The 23,783-nt window shown below is 48.7% G+C and overlaps 2 protein-coding genes and 1 long non-coding RNA gene across 3 annotated transcripts in view; 1 reads left to right on the top strand and 2 right to left on the bottom strand.

The window, feature by feature from the left end:
- Positions 1-23,783, bottom strand: part of TNFAIP8L1 (TNF alpha induced protein 8 like 1) — a 228,906-nt gene that overhangs the window by 61,819 nt on the left and 143,304 nt on the right. The gene's annotated exons all lie outside the window — the stretch shown is intronic.
- LOC309360704 (elongation factor 2) lies at positions 4,641-22,976 on the top strand. Its single transcript, XM_081895467.1, has 15 exons — positions 4,641-4,794; positions 7,478-7,692; positions 9,011-9,192; positions 9,434-9,645; positions 11,558-11,736; positions 14,213-14,318; positions 15,396-15,509; positions 17,209-17,347; positions 17,899-18,094; positions 19,076-19,334; positions 19,532-19,639; positions 20,595-20,948; positions 21,638-21,820; positions 21,923-22,055; positions 22,721-22,976. Exons 1-15 carry the CDS (start codon positions 4,792-4,794, stop codon positions 22,912-22,914), a joined length of 2,577 nt encoding a protein of 858 aa, XP_081751593.1. The 5' UTR covers positions 4,641-4,791; the 3' UTR covers positions 22,915-22,976.
- Positions 12,420-23,783, bottom strand: part of LOC309361041 — a 559,475-nt gene continuing 548,111 nt past the window's right edge. Inside the window, exon 3 of the long non-coding RNA XR_014164326.1 lies at positions 12,420-12,858. This is a non-coding gene — a long non-coding RNA (uncharacterized lncRNA). The remainder of the gene's footprint in view (positions 12,859-23,783) is intronic.

Here is a 23,783-nt window from a genome sequence, read left to right as displayed (position 1 = left end):
ATGCACAAGTGTTATTTGCGCATGCACAAGCGTTATTTCCAGTGCACATCCGGGTTGGAGGTGCTGGCCCGGAAGGGCGCTGGAAATAGCGTGTGTGCACGCATATGGGCACTCGCTCCCCCGCCCTTTGGCCCACCGTGCGATTGGCGCTGGGGACACCGGCCCAAGGCGCAGTAAGTTTGCTGACCCTTGTTCTAGGGTACTGTTGTGAACAAAAAGCCAAACAGCTGCCTCTGAGAATGATAAATTGGAGGGGGGGGTGTCTCCTAATCTTCCCCTTCCTATTTGTTTCTTTGATCTGACGGTACAGTGGTACTTCGGGTTACATACGCTTCAGGTTACATACGCTTCGGGTTACAGACTCTGCTAACCCAGAAATAGTGCTTCAGGTTAAGAACTTTGCTTCAGGGTAAGAACAGAAAATGTGCTCCGGCGGCACGGCAGCAGCAGGAGGCCCCATGAGCTAAAGTGGTGCTTCAGGTTAAGAACAGTTTCAGGTTAAGTATGGACCTCCGGAACGAATCAAGTACCGTATTTTTCGCTCTATAAGACGCACAAGACACACCTAGTTTTTGGAGGAGGAAAACAAGAAAACAAATATTCTGAATCTCAGAAGCCAGAACAGCAAGAGGGATCGCTGCGGAATGAAAGCAGCAAATCCCTCTTGCTGTTCTGGCTTCTGGGATAGCTGCGCAGCCTGCATTCGCTCCATAAGACGCACACACATTTCCCCTTACTTTTTAGGAGGGAAAAAGTGAGTCTTATAGAGCAAAAAATACAGTACTTAACCCGAGGTACCACTGTACTTTGAGAGAGATACAGCCCCTGTCCCTAGTTTATTGACTCCATGTTCAGATAATGCTGAACTACTACTACTGTCAACCCTAGGAAGCATGGCCCAGCGGTCAACAATGAAGGAGGCTGTGGTACTGCCACATCTGGCTGACTTAGTATAAGCTGCTTTTCTCCTGTCCCAGACAGTAGGACCCGAACCACTGGCTTCAAGTTAGAAGAAAGGAGTTTCCGACTCAACATCAGGAAGAACTTTCTGGCAGAGCTGTTTGACAGTGGAACGGTCTCCATCGAGGGGTGGTGATTCTCCTTCTTTGGAGGTTTTTAAGTAGAGGTTGGATGGCCATCTGTTGTAGATGCTTTAGCTGAGATCCCTGCATTTGCAGGGGGGTTGGATTAGATGACCCTCAGAGTCCCCTCCAAGTCTACAATTCTGTGTTCTTAAGACAGCTTCCTATGTCTCAAGCTGCTCTGAGGAATCTTTGACTCTCCAGATGCTGATGAACTACAAGCCCCATCATCCATGGCATTTGGCCATGTTTGCTGTGGCTGAGGGGAGTTGTAGTTCGCCAACAAAGGTCCCCACATCTGATCTACTCATGGTGGCTGGAGCCTTAGATTTGCCTTTGGGATGAGTTCATCTTTTGAAACCGTTCCATTTGCCTTTCCCCTGTTTCTGCAACCTCATTCAGAGGAGGGCAACCAAAATGGTCAAAGGCCTGGAAGCGATGCCTTATGAGGAACGGCTAAGGGAGCTGGGCATGTTTAGCCTGGAGAAGAGGAGGTTAAGGGGTGATATGATAGCCATGTTCAAATATATAAAAGGATGTCACATAGAGGAGGGAGAAAGGTTGTTTTCTGCTGCTCCAGGGAAGCGGACACGGAGCAATGGATCCAAACTACAAGAAAGAAGATTCCACCTAAACATTAGGAAGAACTTCCTGACAGTAAGAGCTGTTTGACAGTGGAATTTGCTGCCAAGGACTGTGGTGGAGTCTCCTTCTTTGGAGGTCTTTAAGCAGAGGCTTGACAACCATATGTCAGGAGTGCTCCGGTGGTGTTTCCTGCTTGGCAGGAGGTTGGACTCGATGGCTCTTGTGGTCTCTTTCAACTCTATGATTCTATGCAATCCCCAATCATGCTCGTACTTTTATGTGTGCTGGGGAGGGTTTTCCTGTGTGGAGTTTGGCTGAACAAGTTTCTCTATCCTCGCTTAATAAATGGTGCAACAGCTATGGAGAATGAGACTTCCCTGGGATTCTTCTCTAGCATATGGTTGGTTCAGCTCCAGTAGTCCCTCTCAGAGAGCTCAACTTAGTGGTAAAGGCCCTTAGTCATAATTAAAGATGACAACATGCACAAACAAAAGGCACACACAAAAATAAAACCCTTGAGTTGTTTGTTTATCATAGCTGTCCATGAAGGCACAGGTCAATTCTGTATCCAGGGCAGCTGTCTACAAGCTCCATCTGGTACCCAGGCTGAGACCCTCCCTGCCCACAGACTGTCTCGCCAGAGTGGTGCATGCTCTGGTTATCTCCCGCTTGGACTACTGCAATGCGCTTACGTGGAGCTACCTTTGAAGGTGACCCGGAAACGACAAGTAATCCAGAATGCGGCAGCTAGACTGGTGACTGGGAGTGGCCGCCAAGACCATATAACACTGGTTGTAAAAGACTTTCATTGGCTCCCAGTACATTTCCAAGCACAATTCAAAGTGTTGGTGTTGACCTTTAACGCCCTAAACGGCCTTGGCCCAGAATACCTGAAGGAGCGTCTCCACCCCCATTGTTCAGCCTGGACACAGGTTTAGCTCTGAGGGCCTTTTGGCGGTTCCCTCCCTGCGAGAAGTGAGGTTACAGGGAACCAGGCAGAGGGCCTTCTCAGTAGTGGCGCCCACCCTGTGGAACGCCCTTCCATCAGATGGCAAGTAAATAAAGAACTATCTGACTTTTGGAAGACACCTGAAGGCAGCTCTGTTGAGGGAAGTTTTTAATGTTTGATGTTTTATCGTGTTTTTAATAATCTGTTGGGAGCCAACCAGGGTGGCTGGGGAGACCCGGCCAGATGGTTGGGATATAAATAATAAATAATAATTATTATTATCAACTGGCCTAAGATGACACGCTAATAAAGCTTGTGCCATCGTAACCCATGTATTTTTAGGAACATTTAAAACTTGTTTGACAAGGTCTATATCCGTTAACAAAATAATTGCTTCTTTCGCCAAATCTGAAAACAATCTGCAAAACCGATCAAATGCCCAACAAATAATGTTAAAGCGTGTCTTAAGTTTGAGGCCCCTTTAGAGCTGGAGGGCCAAGGTGAATTGGCCCCTTGATTGCCCCCCACCCACAAGCCATAAGGCAGGAATTGGGAGTCCAGTGCCCAGCACCCATCAGCCCCAACCAGCATGGTCAGTAGTTGGGAGTTGCTGGTGTGAAAAAACATATTATGGTCACCTAACGAATTTTATTGCCACGTAAGCTTTTAATGTGGTCTAGAGCTAGTCCCATTCTTGAGAGTCCCATGGACTGCAAGAAGATCAAACACATCCATTCTTAAGGAAATCAGCCCTGAGTGCTCACTGGAAGGACAGATCCTGAAGCTGAGGCTCCAGTACTTTGGTCACTTCATGAGAAGAGAAGACTCCCTGGAGAAGACCCTGATGTTGGGAAAGATGGAGGGCACAAGGAGAAGGGGATGACAGAGGACGAGATGGTTGGATAGTGTTTTCGAGGTTACCAGCATGAGTTTGACCAAACTGTGGGAGGCAGTGGAAGACAGGAGTGCCTGGCGTGCGCTGGTCCATGGGGTCACGAAGAGTCGGACACGACTAAATGACTAAACAACAACAACAACAAAGAGCTAGTCCTCTCTAGGCAACGGTCAACAATTTGGCTGCAAAAGGCAAGTCAAATGACAAAAAAATTGTCGTTTAGTCGTGTCCGACTCTTCATGACCCCATGGACTGCACGCCAGGCACTCCTGTCTTCCACTGTCTCCCGCAGCTTGGTCCAACTCGTGCTGGTAGCTTCGAGAACACTATCCAACCATCTCGTCCTCTGTCATCCCCTTCTCTTCGTGCCCTCCATCTTTCCCAACATCAGGGTCTTTTCCAGGGAGTCTTCTCTTCTCTTGAGGTGGCCAAAGCATTGGAGCCTCAGCTTCAGGATCTGTCCTTCCAGTGAGCACTCAGGGCTGATTTCCTTCAGAATGGAGAGGTTTGATCTTCTCGTAGTCCATGGGACTCTCAAGAGTCTCCTCCAGCACCAGAATTCAAAATCATCCATTCTTTGGCGATCAGTCTTCTTTATGGTCCAGCTCTCACTTCCATACATCACTACTGGGAAAACCAGAGCTTTCACTATACAGACTTTTTGTTGGCAAGGTGATGTCTCTGCTTTTTTAAGACGCTGTCTAGGTTAAATAGAGGTTTTTTAAAAAAATATCAATGAAAATAAGTACAAATGAGTAGTATTATTTTTAAAATATAAAATGCCTGCGAATGGGATATAATAACCACACAGAAATCAAAATAAAAATCAGTGCTAATATGATTACTTTCTTGCCATAAATTAAAAATATAGCAGTTTCTTCAACTCCCCTTTGCAATCAGGCACCGCACCCACGTGACTGCAGCGCGCCCGCTCACTTCCGCCTTGATCAAAAGGTTGGCACTGCGCAAGCGCAAGAACCGTCGAAAGTACATTCCGTTCTCTTTTCCCGCCTCTAAGATCAAAGAGCTGCGTCGAAGGGGCTAGAGCGGCCGGCTTCCGGCTTCCTGCCGCAGGCCCCTCCTCCTCCCCTTACGAGCCACCGCCCGCCCCTTGCCGGCTCCTATAAAAGGCAGCTTGTTGACGTCAGCGTCCTCTTCCGCCCGCTCGGCCCCTGCCAACGAGACAGGGCTACCCGAGCCGCCGCCATTGTTGCCGGCCTTTCTTTTTCCCCCCTGCCCCTTCTGAAGCGCCTCCGGAGAATCCGGCGCCATCCGCCAACATGGTGAGGCATCGGAGGCTGGGGTTGGGCTGAGGGGAAGCGGGGGGCCTGGGGCGGAATGCCGGGCTGGGTAAGGCCGCGGGGGAAGCGCGGCTTAGGCTCCGGGGAGGCCGCCGGGCCTGCTGTGGGGTTGGAGGCCTACGGAGGGGGGAGCGGGGCCGGTAGCCAGGAGAGGCCCAGGCCTAGGAGAGGCCTATAAAGCAGCTCTGTAAAAGCTGCTTCCAGGGGGTTGCTAATGTTGTGGCCGGGGAATTTGGGGTGGAAATTCCCTTCTCCCAATTTTTCTATTAAAAATTCCCTTTCCCCCCTTTTTCTAATAAAAAAAGAATGAAAATTAAAAATATGGGGCTCCTGACCTTTGAGATTAAGGGTGTGGTTGGTCCTTAATAATGTGGGTGGGAGAGATTTCCCCACCTTCCCCCCCCCAGAAAAACCTCGCCTTCCCATGTTAGTCCTACTCGAGAGTAGGCTCATTAAACTGATAGGTAACTCGGGGCCCTTCCATTTCACTTAGGTGGATACAAACCTCTTTTTAAAGTAGCATTTAATAATAATAATAATATCTTTATTGTCATGACAATAAAGATATTATTATTATTATTATTATTATTATTATTATTTATTTCTCTTTATACTCCGTGTTGTTGTTTTTAAGGGTTCCCCTTTATTTTGGAGCCATTTAGGTCATAGCATATTATTAATATTATTAATAAGCTATTCCTTCCCCTTTGTTTTTGCAGAGCGGTTTCTGGTAGAATAAGCCTTACCCCTCCCTTTCAAATACAAAAATAATTATGGATTGGGCGATACGCTAGGGCAAATAGATGAATTTCATTTTCACATCTCCTTCGCAATACCCGTTTAATGTACGTAGTATGTACACATGCATGTTAAGGGTCCTAACTCGGTGTATTCCTAAAAGGGGTGTTTGGTGGGCTTGAGCCTCCGCCTAACTTCACAGGGTTTTGAGGGTAAAAAGTGGAAAAGGAGAGGGTCACGTACACAACCTTCAGCTCCCGGGAGGAAAGGTGGCGTTTAAATGTAATAACAAGAAATGAATTGATGAAGGGGGTCTCTGGATGACATATTCAAGCCATGGTAAGTTCTGTGTACATTTGAAGATAGGGGTGGTTTCCCTTTGGGGATCTACCAAATAGGGGGAGAATAGGTCTTGGAATCACAGTGAAAACTAAAGAACCCCAGAGCTCTAGATGCATCAGAATATATTTGCTTGGCAGGTGAAAATATCTGTTGCGGGGGGAGATAACTTGGGGACGTCAAATGATGTGGCAGTGTGAGGAAGCTGGGAGAATGCCAGGATATTATCTCGGCCAAAGGGAGGTACTGCAGCGTGCAGAGTGGAAATTGTATTTTCTCTCTCTCCCCCCTGCGTTAAAGCAGCGGTCTTATGTAAGCCCTGCGGTCTTTGGTGGAGAGGAGACGCCTAGAGATTTCGGAAATAGATTTTCTCCCGTCCCTAAAGCCCAGTGAACCTGTACGTGGGTGACTTGCGCCGAAGCGATCTGTTCACCCAAACTAGAGTTCTGTGGGTGCCGTTTTAGGAACTGCGATGGGTGGTTTTGTTTCAACCGGACTCCATAGTTCAGAGTACGATCCCCAATACAACCTGAAAGATTTTGTGTACCACCTTTTTTTAAAAGCCCACGGAGAACGTGTTTGTGGTCTGGTGCGTGTCTTTTTTTAATGTGTCTCTAGGCTGTCACGTTTGCTTTGTAACGCCCTTGGAAAAAAATGTGTTTGTTCTGTAATAGCAGAATTGGCACACAGAGGGGCCAGCGTGACTCAGTGAAGCTACGTACTTTTATTATACCAGGTCAAACTGCTGATTCACCAAGTCCAGTATTGCCTTCTCTGAGGATAATAAAAGGGCAGTTCTTTCTAGTTTGTGATAGGCTGGGCTTTCTGGGGCGGAAGGCAGATTAGTGCTTCGCCCACCCTGATGCTTAGCAACAAAAGGGTTCATAGCTAGGCTCCATTCAGAGCTGGCTACAGCTTGGCAACGAGAAACACATTCACCTTGCCTTATGAGAGAAACAGTTATGGTAACGGGTTTGGGCAGATCCACACCATATTAGATTTCTCCCAAAGAATCCTAAGAGCTGTAGGTTGCTAATGGTGTTGAGAATTGTAGCTGTGCTGGACGTTGTAGGTCTGTGAGGGGGGTGGATTGCAGTTCACAAGATTTATTTGAGGGAAGTCACGTGTTGGGTGCACTTTAAATGTATGGTGTGGTGTGGGCCTAACCAGGATCTGAAACCACATGTTTCCAAATTTGTAGGCAAATTCCATAGAGCAGTTATAACCAGCTTCCTAACACAGTCATAACTCAGGTTACAGATGCTTCAGGTCGCGTTCTTTTGGGTTGTGGACCACTGAAACCTAGAAGTACTGGAACGGGTTACTTCCGGGTTTTGGTGGTCGCGCATGCGCAGGAGCGCTAAATCGCGCTATGCGCAGAAGCGCCGAATTGCAACGTGCGCAGACGTGCCGCTGCAGGTTGAGAATGTGCATGTTGCACGGATCATGTTTGCAACCCGAGTGTCCACTGTACAGAATGACACCTCAGTGCTTCCTCTCTCTCTCTCTCCACCCCCCCTTTCAATAAAGCTGTCCAGAATGGCCTATTCTCTAAGCAGCCACATTAACCTCCCTTCTGTCGCCCCAGGTGAACTTCACCGTAGACCAGATCCGGGCCATCATGGACAAGAAGGCCAACATCCGGAACATGTCAGTGATCGCCCATGTGGACCATGGGAAATCTACCCTAACAGACTCGCTGGTTTGCAAAGCTGGGATTATTGCCTCAGCCCGTGCTGGAGAAACCCGTTTCACTGACACGAGAAAAGATGAGCAGGAGAGGTGTATCACTATCAAGTCCACGTAAGTCCTTTCCAGAGTCGTTCCCCCCCCCCCCCAATTCCTGAAACTTCCAGAAAAGAAATCCCAAGCAGAAAGCTCATCCAGGCAGGTTTCTTTCAGCTGGGGGAGATTCAAATATGGGTTTAACTCTCCCATTAAAATCACATCATAATAATAATTTTTATTTATACCCCGCCCTCCCCAGATTGAAATACAACAATTAAAATATTGAAATATTAAAATGCAGCCTCATCACAGGAGGAGAAAGGAAAAAAGAAAGGGGGGGAGGGAATCAAATTGGCTCCAAGCCAAAGGCCAGGCGGAACAACCCTGTCTTACAGGCCCTGCGGAAAGAAATCAGATCCTGCAGGGCCCTGGTCTCATGAGGCAGAGCGTTCCACCAGGCAGGAGCCAGTGTTGAGAAGGCCCTGGCTCTGGTTGAAGCTAATCTAACTTCCTTAGGGCCTGGGACCTCTAGGGTGTTGCTATTTATGGACCTTGAGGCTCTCCGTGGGGCATATCGGGAGAGGTTGGTGGTTTGCACACACCCAAGGATGGCTGTTAAGCGGAATTCCTGCATTGCAGCTCGGGGGGGGGGGGGATTACATCAGTCAGCAAAGCCTGAGACTCTTAATTTTTGGGTCCTGGGTTCAAGCCCCACATTGGGTGAAGGGTTTCCTGCATTTCAAGAGGTTGGGCTAGATGACCCCTGGGGTCCCTTCCAATTCTAGAATTCTGTGATTCGGAAGGGTCTGAAGCTTTGCTGATTTGTGCTGTAAGCATCTCAAGTTGGTAGTGGAAAGGTAAAACTTGCCACCCCTGATGTAATTCAAGTACGTATGCATTAATTCAGTGCTTTAATTCAGACAAGCCATAGGCCCTCGATACGTGTATATTGAATTTTATTTGTCTTTTAATGTGTGTAAGCAACCGTGAGTCCCCGTTCAAGGAAAAGGCAGGGTTATTATTATAATTTTATTAAATTTATATTCTGCTCTATAACCATAGAGTTCGCAACATTAAAAAACACAAAATACATAATAAAAATAATGACAATTCAATAATTCCCTCCCCTTTCCAATGCACTTTCAAAGGGCATTGGATGTCAATTAAGCAAAGACCTGGTTAAAGAGGAACGTTTTTGCCTGGCGCCTAAAGCCGAACCTCTCTGGGGAGAGCCTGTTCCACAAATAGGGAGCCACTGCAGAAAAGGCCCCGTTCTTGTATTTTCACCCTCTGGACCTCTAATGGAGGAGGCACATGAAGAAGGGCCTTAGAGGTTTCTTGTGCTGGAAGGGTAGTTTTAACTGTTAGGAATTTATGCATCTTCTTCCTCCAGGGCCATTTCTCTCTTCTACGAACTTGCCGAGAATGATTTGGCGTTTATCAAGCAAAGCAAAGATGGCTGCGGCTTCCTGATCAATTTGATCGACTCCCCGGGCCATGTGGATTTCTCGTCGGAGGTCACTGCTGCCCTGCGTGTCACCGATGGTGCCTTGGTCGTCGTGGATTGTGTTTCTGGTGAGATGGTCCCCCCCTTTGCTTGAGATGTAGAGCCATGGCCCCTTGCTGTGGCCTGTCTCCCAAGGACCGTACGCCCTGTAGGCTGGAAAGGGAAACAAGGGTGTCCATAGGCTGAATGAAGCCCCACCTTCTGCATTAGGAAGTTTTGGAGTGCGCAGCTCTAACCCTCGTGAACACCCCCCCAAGTGCTCCTAGCCCCATAGCGATGATTTGAGCCTTTGTTTCTTCTTCCTCCCAGGGGTGTGTGTCCAAACAGAGACCGTTCTGCGCCAGGCCATTGCAGAGAGGATCAAGCCTGTCCTGATGATGAACAAAATGGACCGGGCTCTGCTGGAGCTTCAGCTTCAGCCAGAAGAACTGTACCAGACCTTCCAGCGCATCGTGGAGAACGTGAACGTCATCATCTCCACTTATGGGGAAGGAGAGGGCGGCCCCATGGGCAACATTATGGTAAGGCAGGCCTTGGGGGGATGTGCAGTCTTGACCTTTCACCTCTGTGAGCAGCTGTGTCATGCTCAGAGTCGACCTGTTGAAATTGGGTTTGCTCTGACGAGCTCAAAAAGTTTATTAGTTTTCACAACATTACAAACAAGCACAAATCATAGCCTTATTAAAAAATACAGTAATTAACTTTGTTACGTGACTTCCTCGCTTCCCCTTGGTTGAATTTCATTGCATGTCCTTTTAACGGTTTTCCAAATCCCAATTTTTATGAAATTTAACTTAAATATGAATATCCTTAAATCTTCACCTTATAGAATTAAACATATTAATTCATCACTTAACATAAATAAAATCCTAAGCCCATTAAGTATCTGCAAGCTATTTCCAGTTAGTTTAGCTTAACAAATTTAACTATATAATCACTAAATTTATTCCATTCTTCCTGATACTTCTCCTTCTGGTCGCGGACTCTTCCGGTTAGGTCAGCTAGCTCCATCATCTTCATCTGCCATTCTTCTAGCTTAAATTATTATTCGTAATCGAGTCACGTTTTTGTGCTCTGGTTTCTCAGAGCGGCTTGTGCGATGAAAATAGAAATGAAGGCCATTAAAACCTGGCATAGAATGAGTGCTAGATAAAAATTAAGGTACAAATCCTGCCCACTCCTATTAACGGATCAGCGCATCAGAGTCCATTGACATGTTTTAGGTACCCTAAAAGCCAATTGCCCGTGAAAATAAGCGATTTTGCCTGGCACCCATAGACGAGACAACAAATGGTGTGCTTCCTTGAGGAGAGTGATCCACAAACAGGGATCAACCGCTGAAAAGGTTGCCACCCTCTATCTCCCTTGAAGAAGGGCCTCAGTGGTTGTACTTGTGAGTGTGACATGGACGTAACTCCTATTGCATGTCACAAATGATCACTAAAATACAGCGCTGAAGAATACAGTTACATTGACACCTTGGTTTGTTCCAAAGCACAACAGAGAAATCAGTATTCATGTTTAAGCAATAGAATGCTTAGAATTGTAGCGTGGGAAGAGGTCGCCTAGTTTAACTCCCTGCAACACAGGAATCTTTCGCCCACGTGGGGCTCAAACTCACAACCTTGAGATAAAGAGATCTTATGCTCTACCAACTGAACATGTTTTATTTCTTCAAAATCCATGCCACACAGGCATTTATTTTCATTGCCTCTGTGGAAGGATCATGTGAAGTTATCCCAAATAGCCTCATGTTTAGGGAGTGGCAAAGTGAGCTTTCATTCTGTTACTTAAATACGTAATAAACATTTTCAAAGTGTGCCCTTCGTGGCTTGTTTTTTCCTCTTTGAAAACAGCTAAAATAATAATGACATATTAAAAGATGTCAGGAAGTTGACTCCTTGAGAGCCAGCGTGGTGTAGTGGTTAAAAGCGGTAGTCTCGTAATCTGGTGAACCGGGTTCGCTTCCCCGCTCCTCCACCTGCAGCTGCTGGGTGACCTTGGGCTAGTCACACTTCTCTGAAGTCTCTCAGCCCCACTCACCTCACAGAGTGTTTGTGGTGGGGGAGGAAGGGAAAGGAGAATGTTAGCCGCTTTGAGACTCCTTCAGGTAGTGATAAAGCGGGATATCAAACCCAAACTCTTTGCTGCTGCTTCTTCTCCTCACCCTCCCTTGGTTTCCAGCAAGTGGTATTCAGGAGCATTATTAGAATGAATAATAATTATTATTATTTATACCCTGCCCATCTGGCTGGGTTTCCCCAGCCACTCTGGGTGGCTTCTAACAAAATAATAAAATACAATAGTCCGTCAGATATTAAAAGCTTCCCTAAACAGGGCTGCCTTCAAAGGTCTTCTATATAGAATAAGAGGCCAAGAAGGCGGGATATCAAATCCAAACTCCTCCTCCTTAACTCCATCCTTGCCTTCCAGATTGATCCGGTTCTGGGCACTGTCGGCTTTGGCTCCGGCTTGCACGGCTGGGCTTTCACGCTGAAGCAGTTTGCCGAGATGTACGTGGCGAAATTTGCAGCAAAGGGCGAAGGGCAGCTGAGCACAGCTGACCGTGCCAAGAAAGTAGAAGACATGATGAAGAAGCTGTGGGGAGACAGGTGAGAGTGGCTTGGGCTTCTGGAGCTGGGGGTCTCCTTTAGAATCCACTCTGCAGGTCGGGATGCTGTGGGGAGAACACTTACAGCTGACCTCCCTCGCAGACGGGCAGGAACAGAGCAAGCACTTAGTCCTGAGAATTCCCCCCTATTTGTTGACTTAGCTTGGCCACAAAGGGTCAGATCCAGGCCATACAGTGGTACCTCGGGTTGCATACGCTTCAGGTTACAGACTCCGCTAACCCAGAAATATTACCTCGGGTTAAGAACAGGATGAGAACAGAAATCGTGCTCCGGCGGCACAGCAGCAGCAGGAAGCCCCATTAGCTAAAGTGGTGCTTCAGGTTAAGAACAGACCTCCTGAACGAATTAAGTACTTAACCCGAGGTACCACCGTACATGTAAAACATGTACAGTGGTGCCCTGCAAGACGAATGCCTCGCAAGACTGAAAACTTGCTAGACGAAAGAGTTTTCCGTTTTGGAGGTGCTTCGCAAAACGAATTTCCTATGGGCTTGCTTCGCAAGACGAAAATGTCTTGCGAGTTCCTGCGGGGTTTTTCCCCTTTCTCCCCCTTTTTCTAATCCGCTAAGCCGTCAATGGGCTTGCTTCGCAATACGAAAAAAACGCTAGGCAAAGAGACTCGCAGAACGGATTCTTTTCGTCTTGCGAGGCACCACTGTAGCTTTCTCTAGAGAACGGGGATACATAGCCCTCGAGACCCCACAGATTTCAAGACATGTGTCAGTTTGCAGCACGCCAACTAGGCTCGGAGGACTGCAAAAGGCCCAGCGGAGGCTGACTGCTTTTGACACGGGGGCAAGGGAGGAAACTGCAGCCTGTCAAAGGAGTTGGGGGCCTCGGGATGTAGAAATTTGGCTCTTCCAAAAGATGGTTGTGCAGGCAGCTTCCAAGACTCCACCTGCTTAGGTGGGTACTCTTGAGAAGGTGGCAGGCAGTCCAGACACTGCCTGAGGCGTTCTCAAAGTAAAGGAAGGATTGAACTCTGATTAATAAGAAAACACACACAGGCTTGAACCAGCAAGACTCTGGGAAGGGTGCATATAATAATCTCTCTCTGTCTGCCTCCAGCCCCTGGCCCAGGTCGTTTTATTCACAAAAGAACTTTTTACAGAGTGTTCATAAGAAGCAATCAGATTTTTTCTGAGCATTTCAACAAACCCCACGTGGGGAGAAAGTTAAACTACCAAAACTAATTAAGCACATATTTCTGGGGTAAACAAAGTACAGAACTACAAAGGAGAGCATTTGGCAACCCCGGAAGGTGATAAACAGGCAATATACATGATGATAAGGATGGCCAGGAGGACAGTGATCATTATCACCTTCAGGTGAGATCTGTTTCCTGGCCCTAAGATTAACATCCTAAGATTCACATATCAGAAAAGCTACATCAAAGAAACTGCCCACTGTCTTTGATGACCCAGGACGCCTGCCTGGCGAAGCAACTGGCAGTGTACGTGACTGGTCAAGAAAGAGAAATGTAACAGGGATGCAGAGGTGTGGATTGATCAAGAATCATATCAAAATACAGTGGTGCCTCGCAAGACGAAATTAATTCGTTCCGCAAGTCTTTTCGTCTTGCGAGTTTTTCGTCTTGCGAAGCACGGTTTCCCATAGGAATGCATTGAAAATCAATCAATGCGTTCCTATGGAAACCGCCTTCAGACCAGGTCCGGTGACGGTCTGTCCCCCAACCTCTTCTGAAGGCCGGCGGGGGGCGAAGGTCTTTGCTCCCGGCCCCCCCCCCCGCCTGCCTTCCCGGGACAGCGGAGACTTCTCCGCTGTCCCGGGGCGATATTAAAATGCTGGCGGGCGGCAGCGAACCCCCAGCATTTTAAAAGCCCCCAGGACAGCGGAGGAATTCTCCGCTGTCCCGGGGCGATTTAAAAGCCCCCGGGAAGGCAGGCAGGGGGGACAAAGACTTTTGCCCCCCGCCCGCCTTCAGAAGAGGTCCAGGACCTCTTCTGAAGGTGGGCGGGGGGCAAAAGTCTTTGCTCCTCCCCGCCTGCCTTCAAAAGCCATCCGGGACAGCGGGAAGCGCTTCCCTGGTATCCTGGACTGCTTTTAAAATGCTGGCGGTGGGGGGCAAAAGTCTTTCCTGGACCTCTTCTGAAGGCCGGAGGGGGGGGGAGGCTTTGCTCCCCACCGCCAGCATTTAAAAGAGGTCCCCGGAGATTTCCCTATGGGCTTTCTTCTTGCGAAGCAAGCCCATAGGGAAATTCGTTTTGCGAAGCGCCTCCAAAACGGAAAACCCTTTTGTCTAGCGGGTTTTTCGTCTTGTGAGCCGTTCGTCTTGCGGGGCACCACTGTAGTTTAAACCCAGTCAACGCAATGCTTTCATTGCTGACACAGATGGCTTACTCTATATTTGTTATAATTCCTCATAGCGATCCCACCTGATCGCGACAACTGCCTTCACTGCAAAGCTGAAGCTCGCATGCTTTTTCGCCCCTAGGTACTTTGACCCAGCCACTGGCAAATTCAGCAAGTCGGCCACCAGCCCAGATGGGAAGAAGCTGCCAAGGACTTTCTGCCAGCTGATCCTGGACCCGATTTTCAAGGTGATTTACTCCACTCCCAGTATTCCCTATAGAGTTGCTCGGTGCTCTTTGTGGTCTGGCGCGATCTGAGCATGATGATGGAAAAAAATTCTTCACTTTGACCTGACTTGTTAAGTTTGAAGAAGTTTTTGTAGGTCTGACCCAGAGTTTGCCAATCCACACTACAGAGCCTCCCGATAAAATGTCTTGAGAACCTCCCAGTCGTGCCTTAGTTTCTTTTGGCACCAATAGAAGGGTTCCACTTCCCTCTCTGCGTAAAGGTCCAGACTTGAGAAGGGCTTCCAACTCTAAAGCACTCGGAATAAGAATGTAAAAATGGTGGCTCTGGCTAATTTTATTTATAGAAGTACAGTCGTACCTCGGAAGTCGAACGGAATCCATTCCCAAGTCCGTTTGCCTTCCAAAACCAAAGTGCAGCTTCTGATTGGCTGCAGGAGCTTCTTGCAGCCAATCGGAAGTCCCATCGGATGTTCGGCTTCCAAAAATAGTTCACAAATCGGAACACTCACTCCCAGGTTTGCGGCATTCAGGAGCCAAAACGTTTGAGAACTAAGCTGTTCGAAAACCAAAGTACGACGGTACTGATTCTGTTATCCCACCGCATAATAAAATATCAAGGTAGCTCTAATGAATTAAAATTTAAAAATCAAGATGGTTATGAAGTCGGCAAGCCAATGAAAATTCAGCATAGCAAAGAGACGCCTGAGAAAAAAACGAGGGTACTTGTCAAATCAGCTGGAAGAGTGTTCACCAGTATGGGACTGACTTCTGTTTTTGGTCATTTGAGCCTCTGTAAATGAGGGGGAACAATGAACAGCTTTCCTCCTGATGATCTCAATGAATAAGTCTGGGATATGAAGGCTCTGGTGTTTCACAGTGTGAAATACAAATGGACCTGTGCGTTAGCTGTATTGCCCTTGCCTGTTCCAGTTAATGGGAAGGAAGTCTTGTGACCTGTTCTGAGTGTTCTGCCTTGCTTTGGGAATATTGCTAGAGGAGACATAACCCGCTGCTTCTGTGGGAGCTGCACCCATTCAGCCTAGCCTAACGTGCGTGCAATTATTTCTCCTTTGAAAGGTGTTCGATGCGATCATGAACTTCAAGAAGGAGGAAACCGCCAAACTGATAGAGAAGCTGGACATAAAGCTGGACAGCGAGGATAAAGACAAGGAAGGGAAACCCTTGCTAAAGGTGAGGGGGCAGGTGGCTCATGTCCTAGGAAGGGTGGGGTGGGGGAGTAGAAGTTACCGTATTTTTCGCACCATAGGACGCACCGGACAATAGGACGCACCTTGTTTTAGAGGGGGGAGAACAAGAAAAAAAAATCTCCCCCTCTCTGCCCAGCGCCCTTTCAGCGAAGCGGCAGGAGGTGCTGCGCAGAGAGGGGGAGAATTTTCCCCTTCTTGTTTTCCCGCTCTAAAACAAGGTGCCGTTTAAGGTGCGTTCAGGCGGCTACCTTGGAAGCCTGGAGAGCAAGAGGGGTCGGTGCGCAACGACCCCTCTCGCTCTCCAGGCTTCAGGTTCCTTTTGACCTGCTCTTTGGGGCTGGCGGGGGGAAGCCCACCACCAGCCCCAAAGAGCAGGTCAGGGAGCAGCAGAAAGATGCAGCAGAGAGGCTGCTGCCATAGTCGCGCGTCACCTCTCCAGCTGGGAGAGGGTAAGTGGGGCTTCTTTAGCCCCACGCGGCTCTCCCGGCTGGAGAGGTGACACATGACTATAGAGGCTCCTGCCATAGCCTCACACAACCTCTCCAGCCGGGAGAGGGTCAAGGGGTGCTTCTTTAGCCCCGCGCGCGCTCTCCCGGCTGGAGAGGTGACATGCAACTATAGAGGCTCTTGCCATAGCCGCACGTCACCTCTCCAGCCGGGAGAGGGTCGCGGGGCTATGGCGTCTTCGCTCCATAGGACGCACACACATTTCTCCTTCATTTTTGATGGGGGAAGAAGTGCGTCCTATAGAGCGAAAAATACGGTGAAATGCCTGCTGGGGTAGGAAAGCCTTTGGTAGGCACCAGAGGAAGAAGCTCAGAGTTTTAGCACACACGGAACACTTAAAACAAACCCTTATTTCCTGATGAATAGCCTTTGGACCAGGCACACCCAAACTCAGCCCTCCAGCTGTTTTGGGACTACAACTCCCATCATCCTTGGCTAACAGGACCAGTGGTCAGGGATGATGGGAATTGTAGTCCCAAAGCAGCTGGAGGGCCAAGTTTGGCGGTTCCTGCTTAGTCCTATAATGCAACTTAAATAGAAAACTATCTTTGGAAAGTTTTTTCCTCCAAAAGCATTTTGTTTTAACAATCCATTTAAAATAAATAAATTGATTCAAATCAACACAATTGAATTAAATAAGAAAAATCCAATTTATATATAAAAAAACCACTTTAAATTTAAAAAAGGGTTTTTTAAAAATACAGTGGTGCCTCGCAAGACGGAAAACCCGCTAGACGAAAGGGTTTTCCGTTTTGGAGGCGCTTCGCAAAACGAATTTCCCTATGGGCTTGCTTCGCAAGACGAAAATGTCTTGCGAGTTCCTGCGGGTTTTTCCCCTCCCCCCCTTTTCCTAAGCCGATAAGCCGCTTAACAGCTGATCGCTAAAAGCCGCTAAACCACTAATAGCGCTAATCCGCTAAGCTGTCAATGGGCTTGCTTTGCAAGACGAAAAAACCGCTATACGGAAAGGATTAATTTCGTCTTGCGAGGCACCACTGTATTGATTTTTATCCACCCTGGTGGGATTTACTTCCACAGAAACATGCGTGTTTTAATTAAAAAATGCAATCCCCCCCCCCCCCCGGCCATTGAATCCACCCTGATTCATGGTGACCTGGCTATGTGACCGGGTTAGATGACTCTCTGAACTCGCGTTTCCCCCCTCTCCTCCCCAGGCTGTGATGAGACGCTGGCTGCCGGCTGGGGATGCTCTGCTGCAGATGATCACCATCCACCTGCCTTCTCCTGTCACCGCCCAGAAATACCGCTGCGAGTTGCTGTATGAAGGGCCCCCTGACGACGAAGCTGCCATGGGTAGGTAGCAGCTCACCTGAAGATGAGCAGGGTGCCCCATGCCCAGAAAGAGGTTGACTCTCTAGTGAAGAAAGCGGCCTTGCAGAAACGGTTGCAGTTTTTTCTTGTGCCCTAGAGCCTTTAAATGGGACGCTGGCGGCGCTGTGGGTTAAACCACAGAGCCTAGGGCTTGCCGATCAGAAGGTCGCGGTTCGAATCCCCGCAACGACGGGCTGAGCTCCCGTTGCTCAGTCCCTGCTCCTGCCAACCTAGCAGTTCGAAAGCACGTCAAAGTGCAAGTACCGTACTTTTCGCCCTATAGGACGCACTTTATCCCCTCCAAAAACGAAGGGGAAATGTGTGTGCGTCCTATGGGGCGAATGTAGGCTTTCGGTGAAGCCTGGAGAGCGAGAGGGGTCGGTGCACACCGACCCCTCTCGCTCTCCAGGCTTCGCGGACTTCTCCGCAAGCAGTGGGAGCAAGCAGAGTCGGTCACAACTGGGCCTACTGGTCAGGGGTCCCTTTACCTTTAGATCCTTTAAATAGTCTTTTTTCCCTCTTTCCTCCCCCAGGAATTAAGAACTGTGACCCCAAGGGCCCCCTGATGATGTACATCTCCAAAATGGTGCCGACCACCGACAAGGGCCGCTTCTATGCCTTTGGGCGCGTCTTCTCGGGCATCGTGTCCACTGGCCTGAAGTGCAGAATTATGGGACCAAACTACACCCCAGGCAAGAAGGAAGATCTCTACCTGAAGCCAATCCAGAGGTCCGTTTTTCAAAAACCGCCGGGCTTTGCTTCGCGCTCCCCGTCCCTGTCCGTAGGCTCGTGTGGGCTTTGGGTGGCAGGAAGAAGCAGCTGAAAAGAATTTAAGAATTCAAGAACAAAATCCCACCTCAATCCAGCAATTCTGTTCTGCAGAGCCCAGCTATATGTAGCTCTAGAAAACATAACCAGGCTGGGTGTGAGTGGGTTTTAGCACACTTGAGATTCCAAGGGAGAGAGGGAAATAACTTGCGCACTGGTGATCCACGTGGCAATTCCCGGACTGTCCGCGGGCCAGATCCAGAAGGCAATTGGGCCTGATCTGGCCCATGGGTCTTAGTTTGCAGACCCATGCTTTAGATCAGGGGTCAGCAACCTTTTTCAGCCATGGGCTGATCCTTTTGAGGGGCCAGACTATATTTTTTTGGGGGGGGAAATGAACGAATTCCTATGCCTCACAAATAAGCCAGAGATGCATTTTAAAGAAAAGGACACATTATACTCGTGCAAAAAACACCAGGCAGGCCCCACAAATAAGCCAGGGACTCATTTTAAGTATAAGCACACATTCTACTCATGAAAAAACACGCTGATTCCCGGACCGTCCGCAGGTCGGATTGAGAATGCGATTTGGCCGCATCCGGCCCGCAGGCCTTAGATTGCCTACCCATGCTTTAGATGTTCATAACCTGTCCCAGGGGAGAGGGGGGATGTGTCAGCAGTTTTCCCCTGGCAGTGGCTCATTCCAAAAGAATGCCAGTCTGTCCCCAAAGCAGACTTTCCAGCCCCCCCAGCTGCTTTTGCTGTCCTGCACCTTCCCACCACTTCTCCACAATTCTTCCCTCCCCCATTTCCCTCCTTCCGAATGTCTCAACAAATGAAACTGATCTGTAAAAAAATGTTACTTGGAGAGAGAGAGAGACATTGCACATACTTTTGTAAACTAAGAAAAATGCATTTAAAAAAAATCTCTCCCCTTTCTAGAACCATTCTCATGATGGGCCGCTACGTGGAGCCCATCGAGGACGTGCCTTGCGGCAACATCGTAGGGCTGGTTGGCGTGGACCAGTTCCTGGTCAAGACGGGCACCATCACCACCTTTGAGCATGCCCACAACCTGCGCGTCATGAAGTTCAGCGTCAGCCCCGTGGTGCGCGTCGCCGTGGAAGCCAAGAACCCCGCCGACCTGCCCAAGCTGGTGGAGGGGCTGAAGAGGCTGGCAAAGTCTGACCCCATGGTGCAGGTGAGCCCGGATGAATAGCCTGCGTACAAAAGCCCATTGAGGCCTTCAAAGGGTTTTTAGGTGTGGGAGGTGACAGGCAGGCAGCACATTGTGATTTGGGGATGGGGGAAGCTTCTCGGTTTGAGCTGGGCCTCATTTCCGCTTCCCGAGGAAACGCCGCCGCCGCTTCATCCCTTTCACTCTTCCCCTTCTTCCAGTGTATCATTGAGGAGTCTGGGGAGCACATCATAGCTGGCGCTGGGGAGCTGCATCTGGAGATCTGCCTGAAGGATCTTGAGGAGGACCATGCTTGCATTCCAATTAAGGTAATTGCACAACGTGACAAGTCTTGGGGCTGCAGCTGTCCAGGAGTTGAGAGAAGGTGTGGCTCTAAGACAGCGGCAAGCAGGACCCGACCCGACCATAAGAGCACTCATGGTGCCAATGTGGTGTAGTGGTTAAGAGAGGTAGATTCGTAATCTGGGGAACCGGGTTCGCTTCCCCGCTCCTCCACCTGCAGCTGCTGGGTGACCTTGGGCCAGTCACATTTCTCTGAAGTCTCTCAGCCCCACTCACCTCACAGAGTGTTTGTTGTGGGGCAGGAAGGGAAAGGAGAATGTTAGCCACTTTGAGACTCCTTAGTGCAGTGATAAAGCGGGATATCAAGCCCAAACTTTTCTCTTCTTCTTCTCCTCACCCTCCATTGGTTTCCAGCAAGTGGTATTCAGGAGCATTATTAGAATGAATAATTATTATTTATACCCTGCCCATCTGGCTGGGTTTCCCCAGCCACTCTGGGTGGCTTCCAACAAAATAATGAAATACAATAGTCCGTCAGATATTAAAAGCTTCCCTAAACAGGGCTGCCTTCAAATGTCTTCTATATAGAACAAGAGGCCAAGAAGAGCATATGTTTAGAGAAGATTGGAAGATATTTTTTGAATATATGGGGGGCACAATTGTGTACACTTGAAAACGCTGGCAGCATTAAGATAAATTCAACAGTGTTGGAAAGTTTTGATGGGTGCAATAAGGGAATACTGAAAAATATGCAGGGATTTATGAACCATGAAAACCTTCTGTCATTGATATCTTAAGAATGTAAAAAATGAGTATTCTAAATTGTAAAACAGAAAATTAATAATAAATTTAAAATAACAACAAAGCCATTTTTACAGACTTATCTCAAGGCAATGTACAAGATGCAATAAAAACAGTCCGCATTGGCTTTGAAGCAGCTAGGGACCTAAAAATTTTATTTTATTTTAATCTTCCCGGCAGAAATCCGACCCAGTGGTCTCTTACCGCGAGACGGTCAGCGAGGAGTCGAGTGTTCTGTGCCTTTCCAAGTCTCCCAACAAGCACAACCGCCTGTACATGAAAGCCCGCCCCTTCCCCGACGGCCTGGCCGAGGACATCGACAAAGGCGACGTCTCGGCCCGCCAGGAGCTGAAGACCCGGGCCCGTTACCTGGCCGAGAAGTACGAGTGGGACGTGGCCGAGGCCCGCAAGATCTGGTGCTTCGGCCCGGACGGCACTGGCCCCAACATCCTGACGGACATCACCAAGGGGGTGCAGTACCTCAACGAGATCAAGGACAGCGTTGTGGCAGGATTCCAGTGGGCCACGAAGGAGGTGAGCAAGAGTGCACTCCCCTCATCGCAGGGCGGTGGGCTGTCTGCGTCCTGCCTTCTTAGAATGGAGCATAGACTTGTTGGTTTCATCATCATCATCATTTATTACTTATAAAGGTGGCCTCCCGTGTTCTAGGATTGATGGTTTGATTATTTGCTTTATTTCTGCGTTCCAAAATCTTACACTCCAGTTAAAATAGCAGTCCCTTATACAACAACTGCAATACTAACGACATCTATTCGTATTGACATGTCAAATGATTTATAACCTGCAGGTAAAGCATTCAGGCTATATCCTTATGCCTCCTGTGTGTGACAGTTATTCTGTCCATGGTGTTCCTTCCTGTCCTTGTAAAATATTATGCCCATCTTTTCTCAGTTGTTGCTGCTCTCCATCATATCTAGTCTCTGATTCTCTGCCCCTTAGTGGATCGCCCTCTACCCATCCTGTGGTCCCCCTGGGCGGCTCCTCCTCGTCCTCCTGGCTCTGACAGTTTGCAGGAATAAGGCTGACCATAAACTGAAGGAGGCATTGGCCCCACCTTTGCTTTTTCGCTGCTATGGCAGAGTGCTTAATTGCTGTTTTTTTTAAAAAAACTATGTTGCCTGCTTCAGAGAGGAAGGACAGAAAAGTTGGGTTGAATGCAGACTAGAAAATGATTTTCTCCCTCCAACCTCTCTTTTCTCCAGGGTGCCCTTTGCGAGGAAAACATGCGCGCCGTCCGCTTTGACGTGCACGACGTGACCCTGCACGCGGACGCCATCCACCGCGGAGGTGGCCAAATCATTCCCACGGCCAGAAGGTGCCTCTACGCCTGCGTGTTGACTGCTCAGCCCCGCCTCATGGAGCCCATCTACCTTGTGGAGATCCAGGTGGGTGACTGGAGGCAGGCTGCGTTCTTAAGAGGCGGCGGCAGCCCGCTGGCTTAACTCCGTGCAGTGCTGTAACGTATACCCACTTTCTTCCCCTTCCAGTGCCCAGAACAGGTTGTGGGTGGCATCTATGGCGTGCTGAACAGGAAGCGGGGGCACGTCTTTGAGGAGTCCCAGGTGGCTGGCACCCCCATGTTTGTGGTCAAGGCCTATCTCCCTGTCAATGAGTCCTTTGGTAAGTGTCAGCTTTTATCAGCCTCCCTTGGCTCTTGCATCTTCCAGGTAACCTTTGTCAGCAGCTAGAGGTGTGAAGGATCAATCAGAGGTTGTCTCCCAGGCTAATCTGGGATGGCTGCTACAAAGTTGAGTGGGTCTTGCCCTGGTAGCAGACTAATGACCCTCTTAAGTACGTTTCTGAGCACAGTTCAAAGTGTTGGTGCTGACCTTGAAAGCCCTAAGCGGCTTCGGCCCAGTATACCTGAAGGAGCATCTCCACCCCCATCGTTCAGCTTGGACACTGAGGCCCAGCTCTGAGGGCCTTCTCGGTGGTGGCGCCCTCCCTGTGGAACGCCTCCCCATCAGATGTCAAGGAAATAAACAACTATCTGACTTTTAGAAGACATCTGTAGGCAGCCCTGTTTAGGGAAGTTTTCAATGTTTGATGTTTTCTTGAGTTTTTAATATTCTGTTGAGTGGCTGGGGAGACTCAGCCAGATGGGTTGGGTATAAATTATCACTAATATTATTTATTAAGGTATATGCCTCCAGGACACTACTTTTAGCTAAGACAAGGAGCTGGTTGTGGGGTGTTTGGGTAAACTTGAACACCTGTATTTCTGTCTTAACGTTTTACTTGCTTATAGTATCAACTCTTCTCTCTCTCCTCCTCTCTCTTCACAGGCTTCACCGCTGACTTGAGATCCAACACAGGTGGCCAAGCCTTCCCCCAGTGTGTGTTTGACCACTGGCAGATCCTGCCCGGAGACCCATTCGACAGCACCAGCCGCCCCTGCCAGGTGGTCGCCGAGACCCGCAAGCGCAAAGGGCTGAAGGAGGGCATTCCCGCACTAGATAACTTCCTGGACAAATTGTAAAAACCAACCAAGCAGAATTAAAAATGCCACACCAGATGTAAAAGAATAAATTTAAAAATGTATGTTGTGGGACTCCAAATTTAACTTGCATAATAACATCAGTGCCCGCAGGTGTCTTGAAAAAGGCATTGGGCCACTTCCTTCCTTGATCTTCCGCCTCGGGGCAGATTTTAAAAAGAGCCGTGTCTGCATTCAGCCTTAGAGGTTCCAGGCCGTCTGCACACGAACCAGCGGGGCCGCTCACCCAGTGCCATTATAACTTCCAAAAATACATTTCCATTTGATGCAACTGAAATGTTGCCCGTTTCCATATTTATTTGACGCTTGGATCCAAGTGAATTGGGGGGAAACCTGGTTTTTCCTCCATTGTTTTGCAGGTTGGGGAGTACAGGGAAAGTTCCGAAAAGAAAAGGGGGCGTGAAATTTCATTCCATACTCAAATGCTGGATTCGATTGGGAAGGGGGGAGGGCAGTCTGGAGGAATTTTCTTTTAAGAGTGGGAGAGAAAAAGGGAGAGGCTTTTCTAGTTGGGCGAAAGCTAGAAGGCCCGCAGCCTCTCTGCTAAATGGGTGTCATTGTGCAAATCAATGTATTAGTACCACTGGAATAATAAATTTAATAAGACGAGGCTGCCTGTTGTGTTGGATGTCTTTAGCAGCTGTTGTGACCTGAGCCGACACACTTAGAAGCAAGGGGGGAGCTCCATCTGTGCTGTATGAAAGCAGTTTTATTTAGGAAATGGTATGCTTAGTGCAAGGGTTGTATGTGTGCGCACAGTCCTTTGCTGGCGCCTGCAGGGCTGTTGTGATGAGGCGTGCGGCAAGGATTCAGCTGTAGCCCATAGACCAGGCTGCAGTGTGTGGTGCCCG

Source organism: Podarcis melisellensis (genome assembly GCF_964234715.1).
Source record: "Podarcis melisellensis genome assembly, chromosome: 18".
NCBI classification, from domain to species: domain Eukaryota; kingdom Metazoa; phylum Chordata; class Lepidosauria; order Squamata; family Lacertidae; genus Podarcis; species Podarcis melisellensis.
The sequence above is the reverse complement of the archived record's forward strand: the minus strand, read 5'-3'. Positions and strand labels throughout refer to the sequence as shown.